General features: G+C 43.7%; 1 protein-coding gene across 5 annotated transcripts in view; it reads right to left on the bottom strand.

Moving 5' to 3' along the window:
• Positions 1-24,986, bottom strand: part of LOC118361047 (RNA binding protein fox-1 homolog 3-like) — an 886,398-nt gene that overhangs the window by 240,243 nt on the left and 621,169 nt on the right. The window contains exon 1 of one of the 5 annotated variants that reach the window (XM_052473524.1): positions 14,667-15,133. The exons of the other annotated variants lie outside the window; for them this stretch is intronic. Within the exon in view, the coding sequence (XP_052329484.1) occupies positions 14,667-14,792 (126 nt within the window). The 5' untranslated portion in view covers positions 14,793-15,133. Of the gene's footprint in view, positions 1-14,666; positions 15,134-24,986 lie in introns of those variants that run through there. 5 annotated transcript variants of the gene reach the window in all.

Genomic DNA, 24,986 nt, shown 5'->3' with positions numbered 1-24,986 from the left:
AAATGTAAGCAGACATGACATATGACGGCGGTGGGCATTCCATAGAATAGGAGGATCATAGTATAAATATGTAGTTACTGTATACATTGCATATATAGAGTGTTTTGGGCATGTGGTCTGAGCAGATATTTAACAAAAAAACACAGAGAAAACAAAACCCCAAAACATAAAGCAAAGTATGTCATTGTACTTGAGGCGTGATGCCTTTTTAGGGCTTTTAAGCTCCAACTCCTCTCCTAATGCACCAAAATAAAACAGTGGATTATGTAATTGTAGATACACTGGAGAAAGACTTCCGCTTAAGTACTGTGGTCAATTTATATTACCTTATAAATGAAATATAAGTAGAGTGGCTCGTGGGGATCTACTTCGGGAGAGTGGGTCCACCGAGAGACTTAAATGGGATGAATGGAGGCCCCACACACACCTCAGAGAAGTGTCTGATGTCCTCCCAGTTACCCCATCTCAATCCCCTGGATAAAGCCCCTCTTCATTCTCAATAATAACCACAATTGAATCTTAGTTATAATGACAAACAAAGAATAATAATGATTCCACATCCTTTCCTAATCTGTCCAGAACTCTTATTCATTTCACACTGGGTTTACAAACCACAAAACAACTAAAACAACTTATTTTGTATAATTAAGTCCTTCTTTCGCTCTTTCCCAAACCAAATCCAACCCTCTACACCCCCCCAGTTCACCCCCTTTACTCCACCCAAGCCAAGTTTATCCCAACCTCCTATCTTCACTCACCCATTGCCCACCCAAGCTAAGCTTGTCCCACCCTCTCATCCTTACCCACCCAAGACAAACTTATCACCACCTCCCATCCTTGCCCTTCTCTACCCAACTAGGCCAAGATTATCCCAACCTTCTGTATTTTCCCACTACCTTCTTCTCAGACACATTTACACCACTCTATACATCTACTTACTCATCCATTCTCCTTCTTACACACACAACATACACCCTATGCTTCCACATACCCATTCTCTCCAGCTTTCATATAGCACCCTCCTTCCCTCTCCCATTCATATGCACACACACATACACCCACTCCGACCCTCTCGCCCATACACACACACATCCATTTAACAATAATTGACAATTCTATATTTCCTATATTTCCTCTTTAATACTGTCTTTTCATTGTCCATGTATCTCATTGGCATCGGTTAACTCTATCGTCACTTCCTAGAGAAGAACAGTTACTTTGTGACAATAAAGTCTGGATTGTATTGGGGGGAGGAGGAAAGAATATTGTCTCAATTTACAATAATCCGGTCTTGGGCATCATTGTATGTAGCCTAGTGTGCTTATTTTCCCACTACTTCCTCTCATCAGGGCATTGGGCTCTCTTTCTACTGGAAAGGTTTCCCGCAGCCTGTTCAGGGCTTCATCAGCACGTGTGAACTCCATCCTGTGTTCCCTTCCACACCCACAGAACTGCCGGGAATCAGAGTTGAGACTTGATTCATTTTTCCTCCAGTGACTGTCTGATTGGAATAATTGCTTGCATTTTCTCCTCAGCTTAGCAGACAGGTCCTGGATGAATTGAATGGACTGGCCATGGATTTTTATCTCCTTTCGCCCCTGTACCTTCAGAAGGCTGACTTTGGTCTGATAGTTCCACATCCTCTGGTGATACATCCATGCCAAGCTTCTCCGATATCAGCTTTCTTATCTTCCAGTAGGGAAAATATTATCATATTATTTTGTCACATTCTGTTTTCTTGCTGGTCCAGTTCATCTTCTAAAGTTGGCACCTTGTTTCCAGAAAGCCAATTTTGTTGTCCTGTTCATCCACGTACCGGCCCTGTATATGCATATCTGACATGATTGACTATATATTATTTTCAAGCAAATCTACCCCCAAGGGGTACGCCAAAGAAATATGATTCACATTTTCAAACAGTCTATTACGATTATCCAACAGGGCTATACCCTTGGGTGATGTTTTTTTCTCGTCTGAGTAGCCTTGTTTCACTGCCCCCCAAAATTAAACCACCTAGTGTTCAGTGGAATAACAGCACAATGTCAAATCTAGGTAGCCTAGTCAAATAATTAACATTCAATCACATTAACCGTTACTCTCTCGCGGGAATTCCACTAATGGTCTGTATGTAGCTAGCCAAACGTAGATGCTGCTCATTCCGTTTGCTCGAAAATGTATAAATTATACAAAAAAGGCCCACAAACCACTGGAAACCAGGACAACAGGAGAGGAAGTTCTGGACAGCTTTGTGACATCAAATGGACTTTGGTGGTCAATATGTGTTGGTATCTGTACTGATGGAGCATCAGCCATCACAGGGAGACAGAGTGGACTGGTAACGCGCGTGCAAGCAGTTGCTCCCAACGCCACTTGGGTACACTGTCAGATTAGGATAGAAAACACTCTAAGTTTCCAAAACTGTCAAAATATTGTCTGTGAGTATAACAGAACTGATATTGCAGGCAAAAAACCTGAGGAAAATCCAACCCGGAAGTGCTATTTTTCCTGAAGCTCTCTGTTCCATTGCCTGCCTTTGCTCCATTTAAAGGGATATCAACAAGATTCCTTTTCCTATGGCTTCCACATGTTGTGAAAAGTCTTTGGACATAGTTTCAGGCTTTTATTTTGAAAAATGAGCGAGAAAGATCACATTGCGTCATTGGATGGCTGGGTGCCCGCAGCATTTTACATGCGCAACAGCTTGGAGCAGACATTTTCTCTCTCTCCTATTGAAGAAGCTACAGTCCGGGTGAAATATTATCGATTATATATTGTAAAAAGAACCTGAGGATTGATTATAAAAAACGGATACCATTTGGACTTTGTGTCTGCCCGGTTGTGACCGCTCGAGCCTGTGGATTTCTGAACATAATGCGCCAACCAAATGGAGGTATTGTGGATATAAAAATAATCTTTATGTAACAAAAGGAACATTTATTGTGTAACTGGGAGTCTCGTGAGTGCAAACATCATCAAAGGTAAGCGATTCATCTTATTGCTTTTCTGACTTTCGTGACCAATCTACTTGGCTGCTAGCTGTTTGTAATGTTTTGTCCGCTGAGAGAGATGTCCTTACATAAATGCTTGGTATGCTTTCGCCGAAAAGCTTTTTTGAAATCTGATACGCCAGGTGGATTAACAACAAGCTAAGCTGTGTTTTGCTATATTGCACTTGTGATTTCATGAAAATGTAATATTTATAGTAATTTAATTTGAATTTGGCAAACTGCAATTCAGCGGATGTTGACAAAAATGATCCCGCTATCGGAATGAGTGCATCAAGAAGTTAACTTTGTTTAAGCAAGTCCCCTGAACTCTCGTGTATTTTCTGCATTATGCAATGATATGGGCAGCGACAATGCAACACTTTTACAACATACAGAAGTGCACTGGTTATCTAGGGGCAAAGTATTGACAGATTTAAAAAAAATTGAATGATGAGTTTCTCACACAACTGGCCTTTCTGGGTGATGTTTTTTCTCACCTGAATGATTTGAATCCTGGAGTACAGGGACTCTCTGCGACTATATTCAATGTCCGGGACAAAATTGAGTCTATGATTAAGAAGTTGGAGCTCTTCTCTATCTGAATTAACAAGGACAACTCACAGGTCTTTCCGTTATTGTTTGATATTTTGTGTGGGAAAGAACTCAAGCTTACGAGCCTACCAGACGAGCTAAATAACTTCTATGCTCTCTTTCGAGGAAATCAACACTGAGGCATGCATGAGAGTGTCAGCTGTTCTGGACGAATGTGTGATCACGCTCTCCTTAGCCGACATGAGTAAGACCTATAAACAGGTCAACATTCACAAGGCTGTGGGGCCAGATGGATTACCAGGACGTGTCCTCCGGGCATGTGCTGATCAATTGGCAAGTGTCTTTTTCAACATGTCCCTGATTGAGTCTGTAATACCAACATGTTTCAAGCAGACCACCATAGTCCCTGTGCCCATGAACAACCTGCCTAAATGACTACAGACCCATAGCACTCATGTCCGTAGCCATGAAGTACTTTGAAACGCAGGTAATGGCTCACACCAACACCATTATCCCAGAAACCCTAGACCCACTCCAATTTGCATACCGCCCAAACAGATCCACAGATCTTTCCCACCTGGACAAAAGGAACACCTACGTGAGCATGCTATTCATTGACTACAGCTCAGTGTTCAACAGCATAGTACACTCACTAAGCTAAGGATCCTGGGACTAAACACCTCCCTCTGCAACTGGATCCTGGATTTCCTGACGGGCCACCCACAGGTGGTGAGGGTAGGTAGCAACACATATGCCACGCTGATCCTCAACACTGGACCCCCTCAGGGGTGCGTGGTCAGTCCACTCCTTTACTCCCTGTTCACCCATGACTGCATTGCCAGGCACGACTCCAACACCCTCATTAAGTTTGCAGCTGACACAACAGTGGTAGGCCTGAACACCGACAACAACGAGACAGCCTATAGGGAGGAGGTCGGAGACCTGGCCGGGTGGTGCCAGAATAACAACCTACCTCTCAACGTAATCAAGACAAAGGAGATGATTGTGGACTACAGGAAAAGGAGGACCGAGCACGCCCCCATTCTCATCGACAGGGCTGTAGTGGAGAAGGTTGAGAGCTTCAAGTTCCTTGGTGTCCACATCAACAACAAACTAGAATGTTCCAAACACACCAAGACAGTCGTGAAGAGGGCAGGACAAAGCCTATTCCCCATCAGGAAACTAAAAGGATTTGGCATGGGTCCTCAGATCCTCAAAAGGTTCTACAGGTGCAACATCGAGTTCATCCTGACTGGTTGCATCACTGCCTGGTATGTCAACTGCTCGGCCTCAGACCGCAAGGCACGCTAGAGGGTAGTGTGTACGGCCCAGTACACCACTGGGGCTAAACTGCCTGTCATCCAGGACCTCTACACCAGGCGGTGTCAGAGGAAGGCTCTAAAAATTGTCAAAGATTCCAGCCACCCCAGTCATAGACTGTTCTCTCTACTACCGCATTGCAAGCGGTACCGGAGTGCCAAGTCTAGGACAAAAAGGCTTCAACAGTTTTTACCCCCAAGCCATAAGTCTCCTGAACAGGTAATCAAATGGCTAACCGGACTATTTGCATTGTGTCCCCCCCCAACCCCTCTTTTATGCTGCTGCTACTCTCATTTAAACATATATACATAGTCAATTTAACTATACATCCATGCACATACTACCTCAATTAGCCTGACCATCCAGGTCCCCCACACACCGGCTAACCGGGCTATCTGCATTGTGTCCCGCCACCCATCACCCACCACCCGCCAAACCCTCTTTTACACTACTGCTACTCTCTGTTTATCATATATGCATAGTCACTTTAACCATATCTACATGTGCATACTACCTCAATCAGCCCGACTAACCGGTGCCTGTATGTAGCCTCGCTACTGTTATAGCCTCGCTACTGTATATAACCTTGCTACTGTTATTTTTGCTGTTGTTTTCATTTCTTTACTTACCCATTGTTCACCTAATAGCTTTCTTTTTTAAATTTGCACTGTTAGTTAGAGCCTGTAAGTAAAAGCATTTCACTGTAAGGTGATGTTGTACACATGTTGTATTGGTGTTGTGTTGGTGATGTTGTACACATGTTGTATTGTTGATGTGTTGGTGATGTTGTACACATGTTGTATTGTTGATGTGTTGGTGATGTTGTACACATGTTGTATTGTTGATGTGTTGGTGATGTTGTACACATGTTGTATTGGTGTTGTGTTGGTGATGTTGTACACATGTTGTATTGGTGTTGTGTTGGTGATGTTGTACACATGTTGTATTGTTGATGTGTTGGTGATGTTGTACACATGTTGTATTGTTGATGTGTTGGTGATGTTGTACACATGTTGTATTGGTGTTGTGTTGGTGATGTTGTACACATGTTGTATTGTTGATGTGTTGGTGATGTTGTACACATGTTGTATTGTTGATGTGTTGGTGATGTTGTACACATGTTGTATTGTTGATGTGTTGGTGATGTTGTACACATGTTGTATTGTTGATGTGTTGGTGATGTTGTACACATGTTGTATTGTTGATGTGTTGGTGATGTTGTACACATGTTGTATTGGTGTTGTGTTGGTGATGTTGTACACATGTTGTATTGGTGTTGTGTTAGTGATGTTGTACACATGTTGTATTGTTGATGTGTTGGTGATGTTGTACACATGTTGTATTCGGCACACGTGACAAATAAACTTTGATTTTGATTTGATTTGGACAATGTCAAATGTAATGTAGCGAAGCACCTGAGTGAGTTGGGTGAGCAATTACGCAGGTACTTTCCTGTAACAGATGACACAAACAACTGGATTTGTTATTCCTTTCATGCCCTGCCTCCAGTCCACTTACCGATATCTGAACAAGAGAGCCTCATCGAAATTGCAACAAGCGGTTCTGTGAAAATTGAATTTAATCAGAAGCACCTGCCTGATTTCTGGATACGGCTGCGCTCAGAGTATCCTGTCTTGGCATATTGCGCTGTTAAGACACTGTTGCCCTTTGCAACCACGTTCCTTTGTGAGAGTGGATTCTCGGCCCTCACTAGCATGAAAACTAAATACAGGCACAGACTGTGTGTGGAAAGTGATTAAAGACTGAGGCTCTCCAATACAACCCAACATTACTCACAATTTTTGAAAAACAAATAAGGTTTATATGTAAGAAAGTTAAATAAAGAGCAAAATGATTGATTATTACTATATTATTATTTGTGCCCTGGTCCTGTTAGAGCTCTTGGTCACTTCCCACAAGTCGGGTTGTGACAAAAACTAATTCTTATGTATAATATATGTATTGTATTGTGTGTGTGTGGAAGGCTTAAAATGATGGCAAAAAACAACATTTGAGAGTGCGCTGACCCTGGTGCTAGAGGGGGTACGCAGCTGGAGGTTGAATGTTTGAAGGGGTACGGGACAATAAAACGTTTGGGAACCACTGCTCTAAGGGAAGCCATGGCTAGTTGGGTTCAAGTCGCAGTGTCACTTTACCCACAGATTGCTTCGCTGTTGTATATAACTGACCGCTCGCTCGCTCTCTCCCGCTTACTTGGGGATATATTGCTCTATCAACTTCAGAGGCATAATTTAAACTATGTTGTCTGGCTTCTACATACAGTATTATCACAGATTTGACGGTACAAAACACAGCTACTCACTCCCCATGCGTCCTATCGGTGCGCACATGCACCTTCTCTACTCAATTCAGTCCTATTCTATTCTACTCTACTCTATTCTACTCTAGTCCCAGTAAAGATTGGGATAAACATCAGCCAAGAATCATGCTGCTGTGCTCCGGAGCTGTCCATGGTGCAGATCACGCTCACTGCATACAACAGTGGCCAACTAAGCCCATTCAATCAACTATATCCTTGCAGTACAGGTTACACATTCTCAATGAACCCACACTGCAGTGTTGCATTAGCTGCAATTGATTGAAAATAAATGTTTAAAAAAATACAACACATATATGATATACACAGTCATTAATCAAATTATGCCATGATAGTACAATAATTAACAGCAAATTGGTCAGTTTAACCTAGTGTTGCTTTTTCAAACTAACATTTCTAAGGTTGATAGAAAAGTTAGATGAACTTTGTAAGTGTTAACACTTTTTGGTGTAAAAGAACCCCAATGTTGGTGTTAATAACCAGTGTTAAATTAAAGGGTTAAGGTAGTCTCAAGTTTGAGTCTTTCTGACCCAAAATGACTTCTGGGTTAAATGGCCACGGGGCTGAAAATGGATGAATGCAACAGCCATGTCTCTGTCATTAACAAATACAGTCATGGGTAATAACTCTACAATTCACTTGAAATGCAAGGCACTCTGGGAAATAATACTTATCACTAAGCAGTGTGTCAATTGAATACTGAAAAGTGTGGACACGTATATAGACAAGTTACATTTAACACTCTCAGTGTTGATTTAACATTAGAGCACATACTGTGTACGTAAGGACATTTCCAATGACCAAGCAGAAATAATTCAATTAGCAAGATCGAAGAAAGAGTGAATTGTTCCTTGATATGAATATTCAACAGAACAAGCTGTTATCTCTGGTTTTGATTTTAAAGCAGTTCAATGTATCAGATTGAACTATGAACACATTCAAAGTTCAATCTTTTGAACATTCTGGTAACCCAAACCATGAATAAAATCAATTTCAAAGAGAGCTCCCTCCTGCATACCAAATGCAATAAAACAGCAATAAGATAGACGTTCTAAAAAGTCAGGCATATCACTATGCATTCAATGCAGTGTTACACAGCGTACAAAACAGATTCAAATGGCAAATAAATGATTTATTTATTGAAAGGGAAAAATAACTTCAGCTAGATTTACTTCCTATTTATTTTTGTTCGATTACACCCCACAGAGACAAAGAGAGACTGCATCAAAAATATGACTTAATTATCAAAAACATTACAAGCTAGATACCTATTCTGAGAAAAAAAACAAGTCTGGCACATGGAGACACAGTATCCCCAGATAGAAAACTGTAAAACATCAACACAATTAAAGACAAAAATGGAAAAAATTGAGACAGAGAGAATTCTCTAGTGACTGATTTCCCAACATCCTACTCCGCGGTTTGCGGAGAAATGATAGAAAAGCAGGAAGTGTTTAACTACAGGGTGTGCGTGGGTAAAGATTCTCCCCTCCCTCCCCGGGGAAGAGAATGATGCTTGCACTAGCAGATTTATTGCACAGTATTGACTTAAGAGGAGTTGAAAACCAGCCGTCTCCACGAAAAAAAAGGAAAGACAGAGAAGAGAGAGAGGGAAAGCAAGAAAGCGAGAGAGAGAGAAAAAAAAGAAAGAGAAAGAGAGAAAGAAAGAGAGAGAAGAGAGAGAGAGAGAGGGAGAGATGGAAAAATGAAGGAAAGAGAGAAAGAAAGAAAGACAGACAGACAGAGAGGAAAAGAGAAAGGAAATCCTATAAAATAGAGAGATAAATGCGCTAGATAGGCAGTGTGGTGTTGTGTTTAGCTGTGATCCCGGGCGGTGCCATTTAAAGGGATGAATAAAGAGCAGTAACCTGATGAAGACTCTGAATGATGAAATCTCTCTGTGATTGAACTCAGCAAGCCAGTCAAGCTCAATGCATATGCTGCTTACTCAATTGCTAGCATGAGCCTCCTTCTCTCTCTCAGCAACCTCTGTCTCTCACAGTAGCCTAGAGAAAAACACAAACACTGCCAAAGAAGATGTACCTTTCAGACGTTAAAACCATGTTTCTTTCCCTTGTCCTAAATTAGAAAAATGTTGCATTGTAAACTCATAGATAACATACACCGTGTATTGTCCGATTTAACGTTCACAGACAGGCACACAGAAACACACATCTGTAATTCTAATCGTCAAGGCGCAGGTCAGAGCAGAGAAAATAGGGAGCCTGAAAAGGGATTGCATAAGAGACTGCAGTATTTTGGTCTTTCTTTTGTGTCCCTTTTGGGTGAGCGGGAACTGTTCCTTAATTTGGGGCGAGACTCTTTCATCTGATCTTATCAGAATAAGAGCTAAAACAGAAAGCCACTCTATGAACCCTAATGACCAAATACTGATATCATTCAATTCAGTTAAGCCCACAAGAAAACTAAGCAACAGATATAAAAACAACAAGATAAATGAACTTAGGTGAACATAAGAAAGTAATAAATAAAATACATGTATTCTTACTATACCAGAAACACATGAGAAGAATGAAAAACAAACAGAAAGCAATACGTAAAGAGTTCCTCATTCTGTGACTGCACCAAAAAGACAGTCAAATCTCCAGTCAAACTGTGAACACAGTGTCCTGTCATCTGATCAATGCAACATCCACTGGAGTTATTTTATGCTTCAACATTATTACGGAACACACAGACAATGTTGTTAGCGCATTTACAGCCCTCGCTGTGAAAACAACCTTCATGTACACTTCTATTATGAGACCTATGCTGTTCAAGTGTTCGACTCTAAATGCAGAACTTCCACAAGACTTTTCACCAGAGGAGCTCACGAAGATATTGACGTCATTTTAGAAACGCATTAGCCGGGACACACTAGATGTCAAACATCTGAATTGATGCTCTTAGAAATGGTTGTGACAAAAAGTATCATGAACAAATAATTTTTCTCTTTACACTCTAGTGTCAGCTGTTGTAACAATCTATAGTTCTATATTTTAATTTTGTCCATCAAATGTTCTGTTCTAGACCCCAGGATCAAAGACAGTTAAAACCTACACATCCATGTGGAAGATACTATCAATGCTCTCAAAAATATAACAATGAAAACAGCTAAGCATGCAGCAATACGCACATTTACACTTGAATGTAAGGAGCACTGCAACAGGGAACAGTCTATGATGAAAACAGCACATATTGCAGTGTCCGTGTAATCAGTAATGACATAGCATGGTTGAAAATACACACACACACACACCCAGGGACCCATAGAGTCTGTGTTACAGGCTGTATGTGTGTGTCAGTGTGTGTACAGTATATGTCTGTGCGTTCCTCCGTGTGAGTGTGTGGTAGTCCCCTGCCCGTGTGGGGCCAGCTGGTGTGTGTGTGTGTGTGTGTGTGTGTGTGTGTGTGTGTGTGTGTGTGTGTGTGTGTGTGTGTGTGTGTGTGTGTGTGTGTGTGTGTGTGTGTGTGTGTGTGTGTGTGTGTGTGTGTGTGTGTGTGTGTGTGTGTGTGTTGGACGGTCTGCTATAACAGACGGGTGGTCTCTGACTGGGCTGTAAAGGTGATGAGTGAGGCCCATTTGAAGGCTGGACGAGGCAGGTTAGCCCTGAACAGTCTTATCATATTTTATACACACATACACACGCACATTATTTGATATGCTCACTCTCCCCTCTCCCCTGCCTTACCATATCTTTTATGGTGGCAATAACACAGAGGCAGCCTGCCATTGCACATGCTGCCTGCCCACAGCGGCATTAAGACAGATACACACACACACACACACATATCTCACACACAGACAAACATGCACACACACACACAATTCCTACGTACAATGTTTGCCACAAATATATAATTCGCCAACATAAAGCCTATTTCCAATACAAAATCTAAAAACATACTCACTCAGTCAACCACACAAACAAATCCAGATAGACATAAAGGCTAAACTACAAACTAAGCCAAAAACCATTTCGTTCTATTGCCTAATCCACCATTCAACAGACACCTGTCTTTGTTTGACTGGCTATTGAACACACACACACACACACACACACACACACACACACACACACACACACACACACACACACACACACACACACACACACACACACACACACACACACACACACACACACCAAGGTTATTTTTGTCAACCTAAACTGAAACTAAAACAAAAATGAATCATGAAAAACAATTTTGTAAACTGAAATGAAATAATTAACATACCAATTTGAAAAACTTTAACTATACTGGAACTATTATATTTGACTCAAAACCAACTCAAATAAAAATAAAACCATCATGAATTATGTTCAGTTTTAGTTTTTACGGTGCATAAATAGAATGTGGATTTCAAGCTTTCTTTTGTAATGGTATTTTCAAGCTTCTGAATCTGGCGGGTCATATTGAGATTGATTTAAAGGTAGACTCAGCGAGATGACGTTGCCACGAGCAGCACTGCAGATATTGGGCCCGACTGTCGACGAAAGTCGAGTATTGAAGTCGGGGGAGGTGCATCTGAGACAGCTGAAAGCCGGACACTGATGTGGTTTTCTAACAGTAAGGCTCAGATCAACTTGGCAGTGTTGCCATTGTTTATAAAAGGTTTTCTTTATAATGTCGAAATAAACATGTTTCTAACCCCAATATTCAGACATTCACAAACTTAAATCATAATATAATATTGTGTGTGCATTGTAAAATCAATCAGTGAGAGACAGCTTAAAGTATCACATTTATTTGTACTATATATCCACCGTACAGATAAATCACAGCAAAATGGTTCCTGTTTCAGTCACGTCTTTGGTCACATCCGTGTGGGTCAAACAAAAACACCCTAATGATTGATTGACAATAGAGCCTCCCACAATGCAGGTGATGGCTGCAGTATGAAGTTGGTGAAGAGCAACTGCAGAAACTTGCAGTCAAAACATCATGTCGACAAGTAGGTGCGAGTCGGAAAATGTGTATCCCCAGAATGCAACACACGGAGAAAGGCGGTGACAAACGATGGTCATCGACTTAACAAAAATGTTCCACTTCAACAAGTGTGCACGATGCAAGACTTTGCTCTCACACAGAGTATGTGCACGGGAGCACTTCATTCTTGCAGAACGTGATAGCTACTGGACCAAAACAGCAGAGAAGTTTATCTTCGCGCTTCAATGCTTCTGATTGTTGTGGAAATTGACCCACTACTACTGTTTACTTGGTGCATCTTCATCTCGCTGAGTCTAACTTTAAAGCTAACTTAACCTATGACCTGACCCATCACCTTATTCATGACTACCCCACAGTGGCAAGAAGTGACATTCCAAAAAACACAAACACTATACAACACATAAATGTCTTCTAGCCTCCCACACATATGTTACTTTCTGTCACTAACACTAAAACTGAAACCAAATAATAAAAAAATGAATAATAATATATATATTTTTTAAATGGTTTTATAAAACTTAAACTAAATAAAAATGTGTAAAGTGAATCGGAAAACTAATTGAAACTAAACTGAATTTCCAATAAAAAAATTCACACTAATAGAAATAAACTAATATAAAAATACAAAACATGCACACACACTCTTCCCACATTCACTCCTCTATGTGCGTTGTTATGTCAGTTGACTAATGTCCAAGGGTGAATACATGGCAGAATTTTAACTCATGTGTTTGTGAAGGCACTTTTTTAAAACATACACTTCAAAAAGTGCAAGTTAAAAACAACCATATTTGTTTTCTTGGGAAACCCACTGCTGGGTAAATGTTGGACAGAACACACACTGGGTATTTCAGCAAGCCGGTTGGGATGCGTGAATAACCCTACATGTTGTGTTGTTGGGATTACCCAAACGTGGGTTCATTTAAAACATGGGTTATTTAATTTTTTGTAAAAATGTTTTATCCTTAGGTTATTTTTAGGAGGTGGGGATTATTAGTGATGTGGCTTTCAGATTGTTATTTTTGGCCCCGTGAGAGTAAATATCATCCCTGTTCATCATCTTAAGTTTGTACACTGCAAATTGAAACTTTCCTTGAATATTTTGGCAAATTACACATTTAACAAAGTGCAAACTATCCTAACATTGGGATAATCATAGGCTATTATAACATGTTAAACTCTGACATCTGTGAGTATGAATATGATAACATGATACAGTCTGCTTGAAACACTTCAGTTGTTTAGTGTATAGTTATCCCTGATAAAATCAGTGTAAAGCTGAAATTTCATTGAATTCTGTTTGAGTTAACACTGACAGAAACCAGGTTTGCATCCAACCTTTTCATGCGAGTGAAGTACATGTCAGATACAAAATGTCATAACAGGCCTGATGGAAACAGCAAATGTAAACGTTCCAAACGTTGACAAAACAAAAAAGGTTTAACAAGGTGGGATGTTTTTGTGTTGGTAAAATGTCATATGCAAGAGACGGCGGTGGAAAATATTTTTATGAGAAAGTACTTATAGGATAATCATCAAAGTAAACTTGGAGTCATGACATGACATATTGTGTGGTCCTCCCACTATGACTCGGGGAAGTATGCAGTTTATTAGACCACAGATTAAATCAATTACGATGAACTTCACAGGGTGGTGAAAGTGCAAGGCTTGATGCTCCTTTCTAATAAATATTGAGGGTCTTATTCTGGTGACATGATCGATGCTTGGCTGCCATTTGACAAATAAAAATAATCTTGCTCTTTTGTCCATGATAATCTCATCATGTAACGTTAGTAGGTTTCACCCGCACTGTATCTGCCAGCTGTTGGCTAGAGCGCACGTGCCAAAACCAGAGTGGACACATTCGCTATATAACGCAATTTTCTTATGACAAAACCATCCGTAGAGTTGAAAATGAGATGGAAACCCATTTAACTTGGATTTTTTATTTGGTAAATGAGAATGGACTACGTCATCACACACACAGACTTTTCTCCGCAACAAGTACATTTGATGGAAACACATCTCTGTTTGGAAAATACACATATTGTTTTTATGCTGAGTTTAGAATATTCGTAAGAAAATCTGTCGCCAATTGGATGGATACATAGCTAGTGTGTGAAATACAAACACATGACAGTGATACAATTACCAAGACAAATAGTAGAATACAACGCTTGACATTAGATCACTTGGTAAAAACACGTTATTATCTAAAAGAAAAGGGAGAGCAAAGACGGAGAGAGCGAGAGGGACGGCCCACGTTCAGCAGTAAGGTAGGTGGAGGGATGAGAGGCGGCGAGAGGAGGAAGACACAATGCCACGCAGCACGAACGCAGAGAAGGGAAGTTAACAAAAAGGACAGAAAAAGAGACAGAGGGGAGGAGAGAAAGATGATGGGACAGTAGAAAATAAATTAAGAAAAATAAGGACAAGTAAGAGGAAAAATGAGAGAGTAGAGAGAGAGATGGAGAGAGAGAGAGGGTAAAGAGAGGTATTGTGTCTAGTGTTCTTACCTCTGGAAGGTAGAGGAAGGCAGGGGGACATTGCAGAGAGTGGGGTAGCATCCCAGCACCGGAGAGCAGCACACAGCCAGAGTTAGCCATGGAGCACAGCATTGAGAGGCGGGATGACTTACGCATAGAGAACACTGAGATACACCCTAACACACTCTATCTAGCACTCTGTCTATCTTCCTTTTCTTCCTGTCTTTACGTCTTTTTCTCTTTGTCTGTGTATCTCTTTATAATCTCTACTGGTGTCCTGTTTTGGTCCGGCAATTCTTTAATTATTTTCCTCCTAATTCACTTCTTTCTTGCTATAAAATAACTGCTAGAAAGTTATGGGAAGCACACACACAGTGGCGCGGATGAGCATCGGACGGATAGAAGCATATGTGGTGGGGGCTGACGCCTGCCTCTTCTGTTCTCCTCTTTTCTCTCTGTTCTCTCTGTTTACTTTGACAGCGAGGGAGAAGCCTATGCACGAGTGCAAGATACTAGGGGGAGGGACCAGGGACTGGGATAGGGGGTAGGAGCAGGGGGAAGAGAAGAGAGGGGGAGGGGTGGAAGCATTCCGCAACAGAAGGGGGAGGTCCTGGGATGATTGAGGGAACGATTGGAGGAGAGTGGTTGGAGAGAGAGAAAAAGAGAGAGGGATAAATAGGATTCGGAGCGGGGAAGTCTCAGGGGTATTCTAACATCAAATGGCCCAGTGCGTGCGTGAGTGCGTGAGTGTGGACATTCATACGGGAGCAGGTGATCGGTGCGGTTGGTTAACCCTTCCTGGTGAGGTACGGGCACAGCACCGGGCGTGTGTGACAGTAATAACGGACGGAATTACTGCCCTGCCTGTAGTAGCAGCGGCATCTACCAGTCCCATTGTAGGACAGGATAAATGTTTTGGTTTACCTGCATTGATCTCGAATGAATCTCTTTCCTGTGCCTTTTGTTTATGCATGACATGTCTGTACAATGCGTTATCCATTATTCATATTTCAAATCAATTTAGTTGTTTACACAGGAGGAATTAGAGATATTTTTATTTTCCCAAAATTAAAAACAGCTATTAGGTTTTGCATCAAAAATGACCTATTTATGCTTTGAGAATTCATCTTAATCTCCTATGATTAAACAAAAAGAATAGTAATTGCAAAGTGGAATATGCACACGTAAATAATTCCATTCTAATAGTAAAACAATGAAGAGCTCATGCAGGAGTAATGCACATGCTTTATGTATTTGAAAATCGGAGAAGTTGCGCAATGGCTTAATTCAATTTAGAGCCACGCTGTTCTGAAGCTGCATTATAAAGCGTATCATTTCCCTAGAAAGAATACGGCTAATAACAGAATACAAATAATAAACTACCACTGCTTCTCTCTCTGGGGTTTACAGGGAAACACAGCACTATTTTCAGTATTTCTCAGAGTGAGTGTGTGTGTCTGTGTGTGTGTGTCTGTGTGTGTGTCTCTGTGTGTGTGTGTGTGTGTGTGTGTGTGTGTGTGTGTGTGTGTGTGTGTGTGTGTGTGTGTGTGTGTGTGTGTGTGTGTGTGTGTGTGTGTGTGTGTGTGTGTGTGTGTGTGTACTACAACACTGACTAAATGTTTTAGTTTAATAAAGAATGCTGGGGTTGGCTGGTGTGTTGGAGGCAGGTTTTAGCGCAGGAGCTCCTCAGAGAGAATGCAGCACTTGCTAGCTGTGGTGGAGAGGGGGAAGGAGAGTGGAGGGAGAGAAAGGGCTGAGGGGAGAGGGAAGAGGAGAGGAGGGAGAGAAAGGGCCGAGAGGAGAGGGAAGAGGAGAGGAGGGAGAGAAAGGGTCGAGAGGAGAGGGAAGAGGAGTGGAGGGAGAGAAAGGGCCAATAGGAGAGGGAAGAGGAGAGGAGGGAGAGAAAGGGTCGAGAGGAGAGGGAAGAGGAGTGGAGGGAGAGAAAGGGCCAATAAGAGACGGAAGAGGAGTGGAGGGAGAGAAAGGGCCGAGAGGAGAGGGAAGAGGAGAGGAGGGAGAGAAAGGGCCGAGAGGAGAGGGAAGAGGAGAGGAGGGAGAGAAAGGGTCGAGAGGAGAGGGAACAGGAGAGGAGGGAGAGAAAGGGCCGAGAGGAGAGGGAAGAGGAGTGGAGGGAGAGAAAGGGCAGAGAGGAGTGGAGGGAGAGAAAGGGCCGAGAGGAGAGGGAAGAGGAGTGGAGGGAGAGAAAGGGCCGAGAGGAGAGGGAAGAGGAGTGGAGGGAGAGAAAGGGTCGAGAGGAGAGGGAAGAGGAGTGGAGGGAGAGAAAGGGCCGAGAGGAGAGGGAAGAGGAGTGGAGGGAGAGAAAGGGCCGAGAGGAGAGGGAAGAGGAGTGGAGGGAGAGAAAGGGCCGAGAGGAGAGGGAAGAGGAGTGGAGGGAGAGAAAGGGTCGAGAGGAGAGTGAAGAGGAGTGGAGGGAGAGAAAGGGTCGAGAGGAGAGGGAAGAGGAGTGGAGGGAGAGAAAGGGCCGAGAGGAGAGGGAAGAGGAGTGGAGGGAGAGAAAGGGTCGAGAGGAGAGGGAAGAGGAGTGGAGGGAGAGAAAGGGTCGAGAGGAGAGGGAAGAGGAGTGGAGGGAGAGAAAGGGTCGAGAGGAGAGTGAAGAGGAGTGGAGGGGGAGAAAGGGCCGAGAGGAGAGGGAAGAGGAGTGGAGGGAGAGAAAGGGTCGAGAGGAGAGGGAAGAGGAGTGGAGGGAGAGAAAGGGCCGAGAGGAGAGGGAAGAGGAGTGGAGGGAGAGAAAGGGCCGAGAGGAGAGGGAAGAGGAGTGGAGGGAGAGAAAGGGCCGAGAGGAGAGGGAAGAGGAGGGAGGGAGAGAAGAGGGCCGAGAGGAGAGGGAAGAGGAGTGGAGGGAGAGAAAGGGCCGAGAGGAGAGGGAAGAGGAGTGGAGGGAGAGAAAGGGCCGAGAGGAGAGGGAAGAGGAGTGGAGGGAGAGAAAGGGTCGAGAGGAGAGGGAAGAGGAGGGAGGGAGAGAAAGGGCCGAGAGGAGAGGGAAGAGGAGTGGAGGGAGAGAAAGGGTCGAGAGGAGAGGGAAGAGGAGTGGAGGGAGAGAAAGGGTCGAGAGGAGAGGGAAGAGGAGTGGAGGGAGAGAAAGGGCCGAGAGGAGAGGGAAGAGGAGTGGAGGGAGAGAAAGGGCCGAGAGGAGAGGGAAGAGGAGTGGAGGGAGAGAAAGGGTCGAGAGGAGAGTGAAGAGTAGTGGAGGGAGAGAAAGGGCCGAGAGGAGAGGGAAGAGGAGTGGAGGGAGAGAAAGGGCCGAGAGGAGAGGGAAGAGGAGTGGAGGGAGAGAAAGGGCCGAGAGGAGAGGGAATAGGAGTGGAGGGAGAGAAAGGGCCGAGAGGAGAGGGAAGAGGAGTGGAGGGAGAGAAAGGGCCGAGAGGAGAGGGAAGAGGAGTGGAGGGAGAGAAAGGGTCGAGAGGAGAGGGAAGAGGAGTGGAGGGAGAGAAAGGGCCGAGAGGAGAGGGAAGAGGAGTGGAGGGAGAGAAAGGGCCGAGAGGAGAGGGAAGAGGAGTGGAGGGAGAGAAAGGGTCGAGAGGAGAGTGAAGAGGAGTGGAGGGGAGAAAGGGCCGAGAGGAGAGGGAAGAGGAGTGGAGGGAGAGAAAGGGTCGAGAGGAGAGGGAAGAGGAGTGGAGGGAGAGAAAGGGCCGAGAGGAGAGGGAAGAGGAGTGGAGGGAGAGAAAGGGCCGAGAGGAGAGGGAAGAGGAGTGGAGGGAGAGAAAGGGCCGAGAGGGAGAGGGAAGAGGAGTGGAGGGAGAGAAAGGGCCGAGAGGAGAGGGAAGAGGAGTGGAGGGAGAGAAAGGGCCGAGAGGAGAGGGAAGAGGAGTGGAGGGAGAGAAAGGGCCGAGAGGAGAGGGAAGAGGAGTGGAGGGAGAGAAAGGGTCGAGAGGAGAGTGAAGAGGAGTGGAGGGAGAGAAAGGGCCGAGAGGAGAGGGAAGAGGAGTGGAGGGAGAGAAAGGGCCGAGAGGAGAGGGAAGAGGAGTGGAGGGAGAGAAAGGGCCGAGAGGAGAGGGAAGAGGAGTGGAGGGAGAGAAAGGGCCGAGAGGAGAGGGAAGAGGAGTGGAGGGAGAGAAAGGGCCGAGAGGAGAGGGAAGAGGAGTGGAGGGAGAGAAAGGGCCGAGAGGAGAGTGAAGAGGAGTGGAGGGAGAGAAATGGTCGAGAGGAGAGGGAAGAGGAGAGGAGGGGGATACAAAAAGCAGAGAGAATTGTAAGGCTGGTTCAAACAAGGATTTTTCCCTCTCCTTTAGTTTCTTCCCTTCTCTCTTTCCTCACTTCATCTTTCTTCCCCTCTCTTTCTTTCTCCCATTCACATACATACCCTCTAACAACAATCTAAAATAGAGGGAAACTTTTGAAGGTGACAGAGGAAGAACAGACCCAGTCACCTAGTACTGTATGGCAGCATTATTACATGCAGTTTCATCCCTCTTCATTTTCTACATGATTACAATTATGGTGCAGTCCAAGGGCGGACACAGGCAGGCTGATTGAATGGCACTGTAATAACCAATCTAGCTTATAACGTTTCATTATTGACCAATATTACTCCAATGGGCTGTCACACAAGGTGGTGGTGAACGTGTGTGTAATTGTTGTGCATCCCTGTTGTATAATGCATAATGGGTTTATACGGTATCACACATATCAATCATGCTTCGCTTCAAACCAACTGCGCTCTTTCAATATCACCTTCTTCTACTTTTAAATACATTGGGGGAAAAATCATTTTATTAAAAAGAGACACATTTTCATTGTTTTATGTATGTTTATGTTTTGTATTACCATGCAACACATCAATAGCAGAAAGATCTTCCCAAATGATTTTCTTATTATTAATCCATGGAAATTACAACCATGTTTTTTGTTGGGTCATTATCATATTCCCTATTGATCTTGTCCTTGCCTTGTCTCCAGAAAGTTCACTGGGTAAAGTTTGTATTTATTTATTTACTTTTTGAACTAGTACTTGGACTTAAAATACCTGTGACACTGAGGCATCAAAGGAGCCTTAACTTCAAAGCAGTTGGAACCTATTGAAATATGTATTGTGTTTTATCATGACATAATATATACTCTCCTGTTTATTGACACAATGCAAAGCATGTGAGAGGGAGAAAGGGGGCGGTAAGGAAGGAGGAGAGAGAGAGGGGGATGAGAGGGAGAGAGAGAGAGTGGAGGAAAAAGGGAGGAGTGACAGTGTGTGTATGCTTGCAGGTGCGTGCGTCCGTGTGTATCTGAATGTGTGAGTGTGTGTCTCAGCAAAGTGGGAGTCAATTGCTGTAATAAAACACAGTACAACACGGACACAACTAAAAGTACCCGCATTACTAAGAGATGAGAGCTGCGGCTGTACATAGCAGGAAGAGAGTCCAGCTCGTATGCAAAAGACAGAGGTGGTAGGTTGACTTCACTCTGCAGGAAAGTCACATTAAAACACAACGGTGAGGGCAGCAGCAGGCAGAGACCCAGCTGGTTATGGTAAAAGAGAATAGTTGAGTGGAATCAAAGGTATGGAGAGGCATGATACTTGACAGGATGTACATGGTGCTGTACTCTACTGTAAGATATTAGGAATTCTCCTTCTCTGCTCTGCCCCTGAGGTGCTTGTCCTTGGCAAGGTGGAATGCCACTCACTAATACTTTCTTCAGTTCGAGATGGTCTGTTGTCTCCCGCTCGCTCACTCTCTCGCTCATAATCTCAAACAGTTTAAATAGATGAAACGGCACTCGCCCACATATGAGAATTCAAAAGGTTCTTTGTTAATTCCAGGCATATATTTCCTAAGGCATTGTTTCCCAACCCTGGTCCTCGAGTACCCCCAACAGTACACATTTGTATTGTAACCCTGGACAAACACACCTGGTTCAACTAATCCTCAAGCCCTCAATGAGTTGAATGAGGTGTGATTGTCAAGGCTACAACGAAACTGTAATGTTGTGGGAACTCAAGGACCAGGGTTGGGAAACACTGTCCTAAGGCAGACATAGTCTGCTTCCCAAATGATAACCCATTCCCTATTTAGTGCACAATTTTTGACCAGAGCCCTTTTCAAAAGCAGTGCACTATTTAGAGAATAGTGTGTTTTTGGAAATGCCCTCATTGTGGAAAAAAAGGACCATATGGATATCTTTGGTCACAATCGCTCCAGACTCTGAACTATACTCTATCACCATTGCAGCAGGATAGCCAGCTCTGTCCTCTGGCAGCTTGATCACACAGCAGCCCAAGAACAGAGCCTGGGGCTGGGGCTAAGAGCAGGGAGAGGAGGGGTGGTGGGTGGACGGCTGGAGGTAGGTGTAAATATCATGATATATTTTCATAGAACTGTACAGAACATCCTTAATTATTACATCCTATAATTATTAATTATGCCTTTTTCAGGCCCCTGTCTTTCATAGATAATTCGTAAAAATCTGAATAACTTCACAGATCTTCATTGTAAAGGGTTTAAACACTGTTTCCCATGCTTGTTCAATGAACCATAAACAATTAATGAACATGCACCTGTGGAACGGGCGTTAAGACACTAGCAGCTTACAGACGGTAGGCAATTAAGGTCACAGTTATGAAAACTTAGGACACTAAAGAGGCTTTTCTACTGACTCTGAAAATCACCAAAAGAAAGATGCCCATGGTCCCTGCTCATCTGCGTGAATGTGCCTTAGGTATGCTGGAAGGAGGCATGAGGACTGCAGATGTGGCCAGGGCAATACATTGCAATGTCCGTACTGTGAGACTAAGACAGCGCTACAGGGAGACAGGATGGACAGCCGATCGTCCTCGCAGTGGCAGACCACGTGTAACATCACCTGCAGAGGATCGGTACATCCGAACATCACACCTGCGGGACAGGTACAGGATGGCAACAACAACTGCCCGAGTTACACCAGGAACGCACAATCCCTCCATCAGTGCTCAGACTGCTCGCAATAGGCTGAGAGAGGCTAGACTGAGGGCTTGTAGGCCTGTTGTAAGGCAGGGTACCAGACATCACCGGCAACAGCGTCGCCTACGGGCACAAACCCACCATCGCTGGGCCAGACAGGACTGGCAGAAAGGGCTCTTCACTGACGAGTCGTAGCTTTGTCTTACCAGGGGTGATGATCGGACTCGGGTTTATCGTCAAAAGAATGAGCATTACACAGAGGCCTGTACTGGAGCGGGATCGATTTGGAGGTGGAGGGTCCATCATGGTCTGGGGCGGTGTGTCACAGCATCATCGGACTGAGCTTGTTGTCATTGAAGGCAATCTCAATGCTGTGCGTTACAGGGAAGACGTCCTCCTCCCTCATGTGGTACCCTTCCTGCAGGCTCACCCTGACCCTCCAGCATGACAACTTCACCAGCCATACCGCTCGTTCTGTGCGTGATTTCCTGCAAAACAGGAATGTCAGTGTTCTGCCATGGCCAGCGAAGAGCCTGGATCTTAATCCCATTGAGCACGTCTGGGACCTGTTGGATCGGAGGGGGACGGCTCGGGCCATTACCCCCAGAAATGTCCAGGAACTTGCAGGTGCCTTGGTGGAAGAGTGGGATAACATCTCACAGCAAGAACTGGCAAATCTGGTGCAGTCCATGAGGAGAAGATGCACTGCAGTACTTAATGCAGCTGGTGGCCACACCAGATACTGACAGTTACTTTTGACTTTGACCCCCCTTTGTTCAGGGACACATTATTCAATTTCTGTTAGCCACATGTCTGTGGAACTTTTTCAGTTTATGTCTCAGTTGTTGAATCTTATGTTCATACGCAGTTGACAGTGAGAGGACGTTTCTTTTTGCTGAGTTTAGTATATGCACTAGCTTTAAGGTGTCCGAGCAACATTGTTTCAAGGCCACCCTATAATTTTGCATAGGCTAAAATGTGATGACTATTTACAGGAAAAGTGAAGGTCCAGCTTGATTTGTATCCATTGAAGACCATAGCCAAAGCCTGTCCTGACTCAGACCTAACACAGAGTAGTAGAGGAGAGAGACGGAGATTTAAAAAGGGTAAAAGCGTGTGTGTGTGATGGCGATGCTCAATGGAGTGTGTGTGGATGAGATGAGTGGTGATTCAACATGCTAGGAAGGCTCCAGAACACCCGCGACGCTCCATCAACCTTTACAAAACCTCCCGTCAGCATATGTCTGTGATAGAGCTGAAACACCAGGGTTCACACCGGGGCTTCATACAGCTTCATGCACACACACAAGCGTCTATACGCACACATGAACGCACGCACGCACACACACACACAACCACAAACGCATGCACCCACACCATGGGTTCATAGTGAGGCTGGAACCGGGGGTAAGGACCTGCAAGGTTCAACGTGGCACGGCAGAAAACATTCTCACTAAGCACTTCACATCATTCACACTCACAGGATAACTACCCAGCTAGCACAAAATGGCTTTTGTATATGTCAAACCACATGGCATGCTAGCTCCATCCTGGTGGCGCTGTGGCGTAGTTATAGAGAACAGAAGGTTTGAATCTCACTGATGCCGTGCAAAAATAAAGAAGTAATTAAGCTAATAAAAACTGCATTTTAATTCCCTTCAAATAACCTGTAATTTCCGTAACTTATAATTTCCTTTCACAGGCGGTTAAGGAAACATTCCAGGAAAGCTTTCGAGGAAATCAAATGAAATGTTCAATGAACCACAACTTCCACAGAACCAACGGTGCTAGCTGGGTTCTCTCTCACAAACGTACACTGGATCTTTAATCTTGCTCGCCTTCTTTCTCTATCCAACAAGATGGGTAGACATTTTAAGCATCAACTAACCAAATCAAATCAAAGTTTATTTGTCACATGCGCCGACTACAACAGGTGTAGACTTTACAGTGAAATGCTTACTTACAGCCTCTAACCAATAGTAAAAAAAGGTATTAGGTGAACAATAGGTAAGTAAAGAAATAAAACAGTAAAAAGACAGGCTATATACAGTAGTGAGGCTATAAAAGTAGCGAGGCTACATACAGACACCGGTTAGTCAGGCTGATTTAAGTAGTATGTACATGAAGATATGGTTAAAGTGACTATGCATATATGATGAACAGAGAGTAGCAGTAGCATAAAAGAGGGGTTGGTGGGTGATTTGACTTCCCCATATCTCATTGCTTGGTTTTTGCTCTGACATGCACTGTCAACTGTGGGACCTTAAACAGACAGGCGTGTGCCTTTCCAAATCATGTCCAATCAATTGAATTTACCACAGGTGGACAGTGGAAACAGGATGCAGCTGAGCTCAATGTTGAAAAGTTCAAAGGGTCTGAATACTTTCCGAATACACTGTATATTTTGACAGTTTGCTTTTTCTCAATGTGTTTCTATGGGCTTTAGTAGTAAAGGCAAAAATCTATATTTGATCAAATATATTTTTTGTAAATTGTTTTGAAACTTAAAGGGGTCCTAAAAAGTCAAAACCAGCCTCTTAGACTCAGGGTGGACCAGTCAGAAATCAGCCTCTTAGACTCTAAGTAATGAAACAGGGTGAACCAGTCAGAAACCAGCCTCTTAGACTCTAAGGAATGAAACATGGTGGACCAGTCAGAAACCATCCTCTTAGACTCTAAGTAATGAAACAGGGTGGACCAGTCAGAAACTAGCCTCTTAGACTCTAAGAAATGAAACATGGTGGGCCAGTCAGAAACCATCCTCTTAGGCTCTAAGGAATGAACCAGGGTGGACCAGTCAGAAACCAGCCTCTTAGACTCTAAGGAATGAAACATGGTGGACCAGTCAGAAACCAGCCTCTTAGACTCTATGGAATGAACCAGGGTGGACCAGTCAGAAACCAGCCTCTTAGACTCTAAGGAATGAAACAGGGTGGACCAGTCAGAAACCAGCCTCTTAGACTCTAAGTAATGAAACAGGGTGGACCAATCAGAAAACAGCCGCTTAGTCTCTAAGTAATGAAACAGGGAGGACCAGTCAAAACCAGCCTCTTAGACTCTAAGTAATGAAACAGGGTGGACCAGTCAGAAACCATCCTCTTAGACTCTAAGTAATGAAACATGGTGGACCAATCAGAAACCAGCCTCTTAGACTCTAAGTAATGAAACAGGGTGGACCAATCAGAAACCAGCCTCTTAGACTCTAAGTAATGAAACAGGGAGGACCAGTCAAAACCAGCCTCTTAGACTCTAAGTAATGAAACAGGGTGGACCAGTCAAAACCAGCCTCTTAGACTCTAAGTAATGAAACAGGGAGGACCAGTCAAAACCAGCCTCTTAGACTCTAAGTAATGAAACAGGGTGGACCAGTCAGAAACCATCCTCTTAGACTCTAAGTAATGAAACATGGTGGACCAATCAGAAACCATCCTCTTAGACTCTAAGTAATGAAACATGGTGG

This window comes from Oncorhynchus keta, chromosome 2 (assembly GCF_023373465.1).
Source record: "Oncorhynchus keta strain PuntledgeMale-10-30-2019 chromosome 2, Oket_V2, whole genome shotgun sequence".
Classification (NCBI taxonomy): Eukaryota; Metazoa; Chordata; class Actinopteri; order Salmoniformes; family Salmonidae; genus Oncorhynchus; species Oncorhynchus keta.
This window is presented reverse-complemented; position numbering and strand designations above follow the sequence as displayed.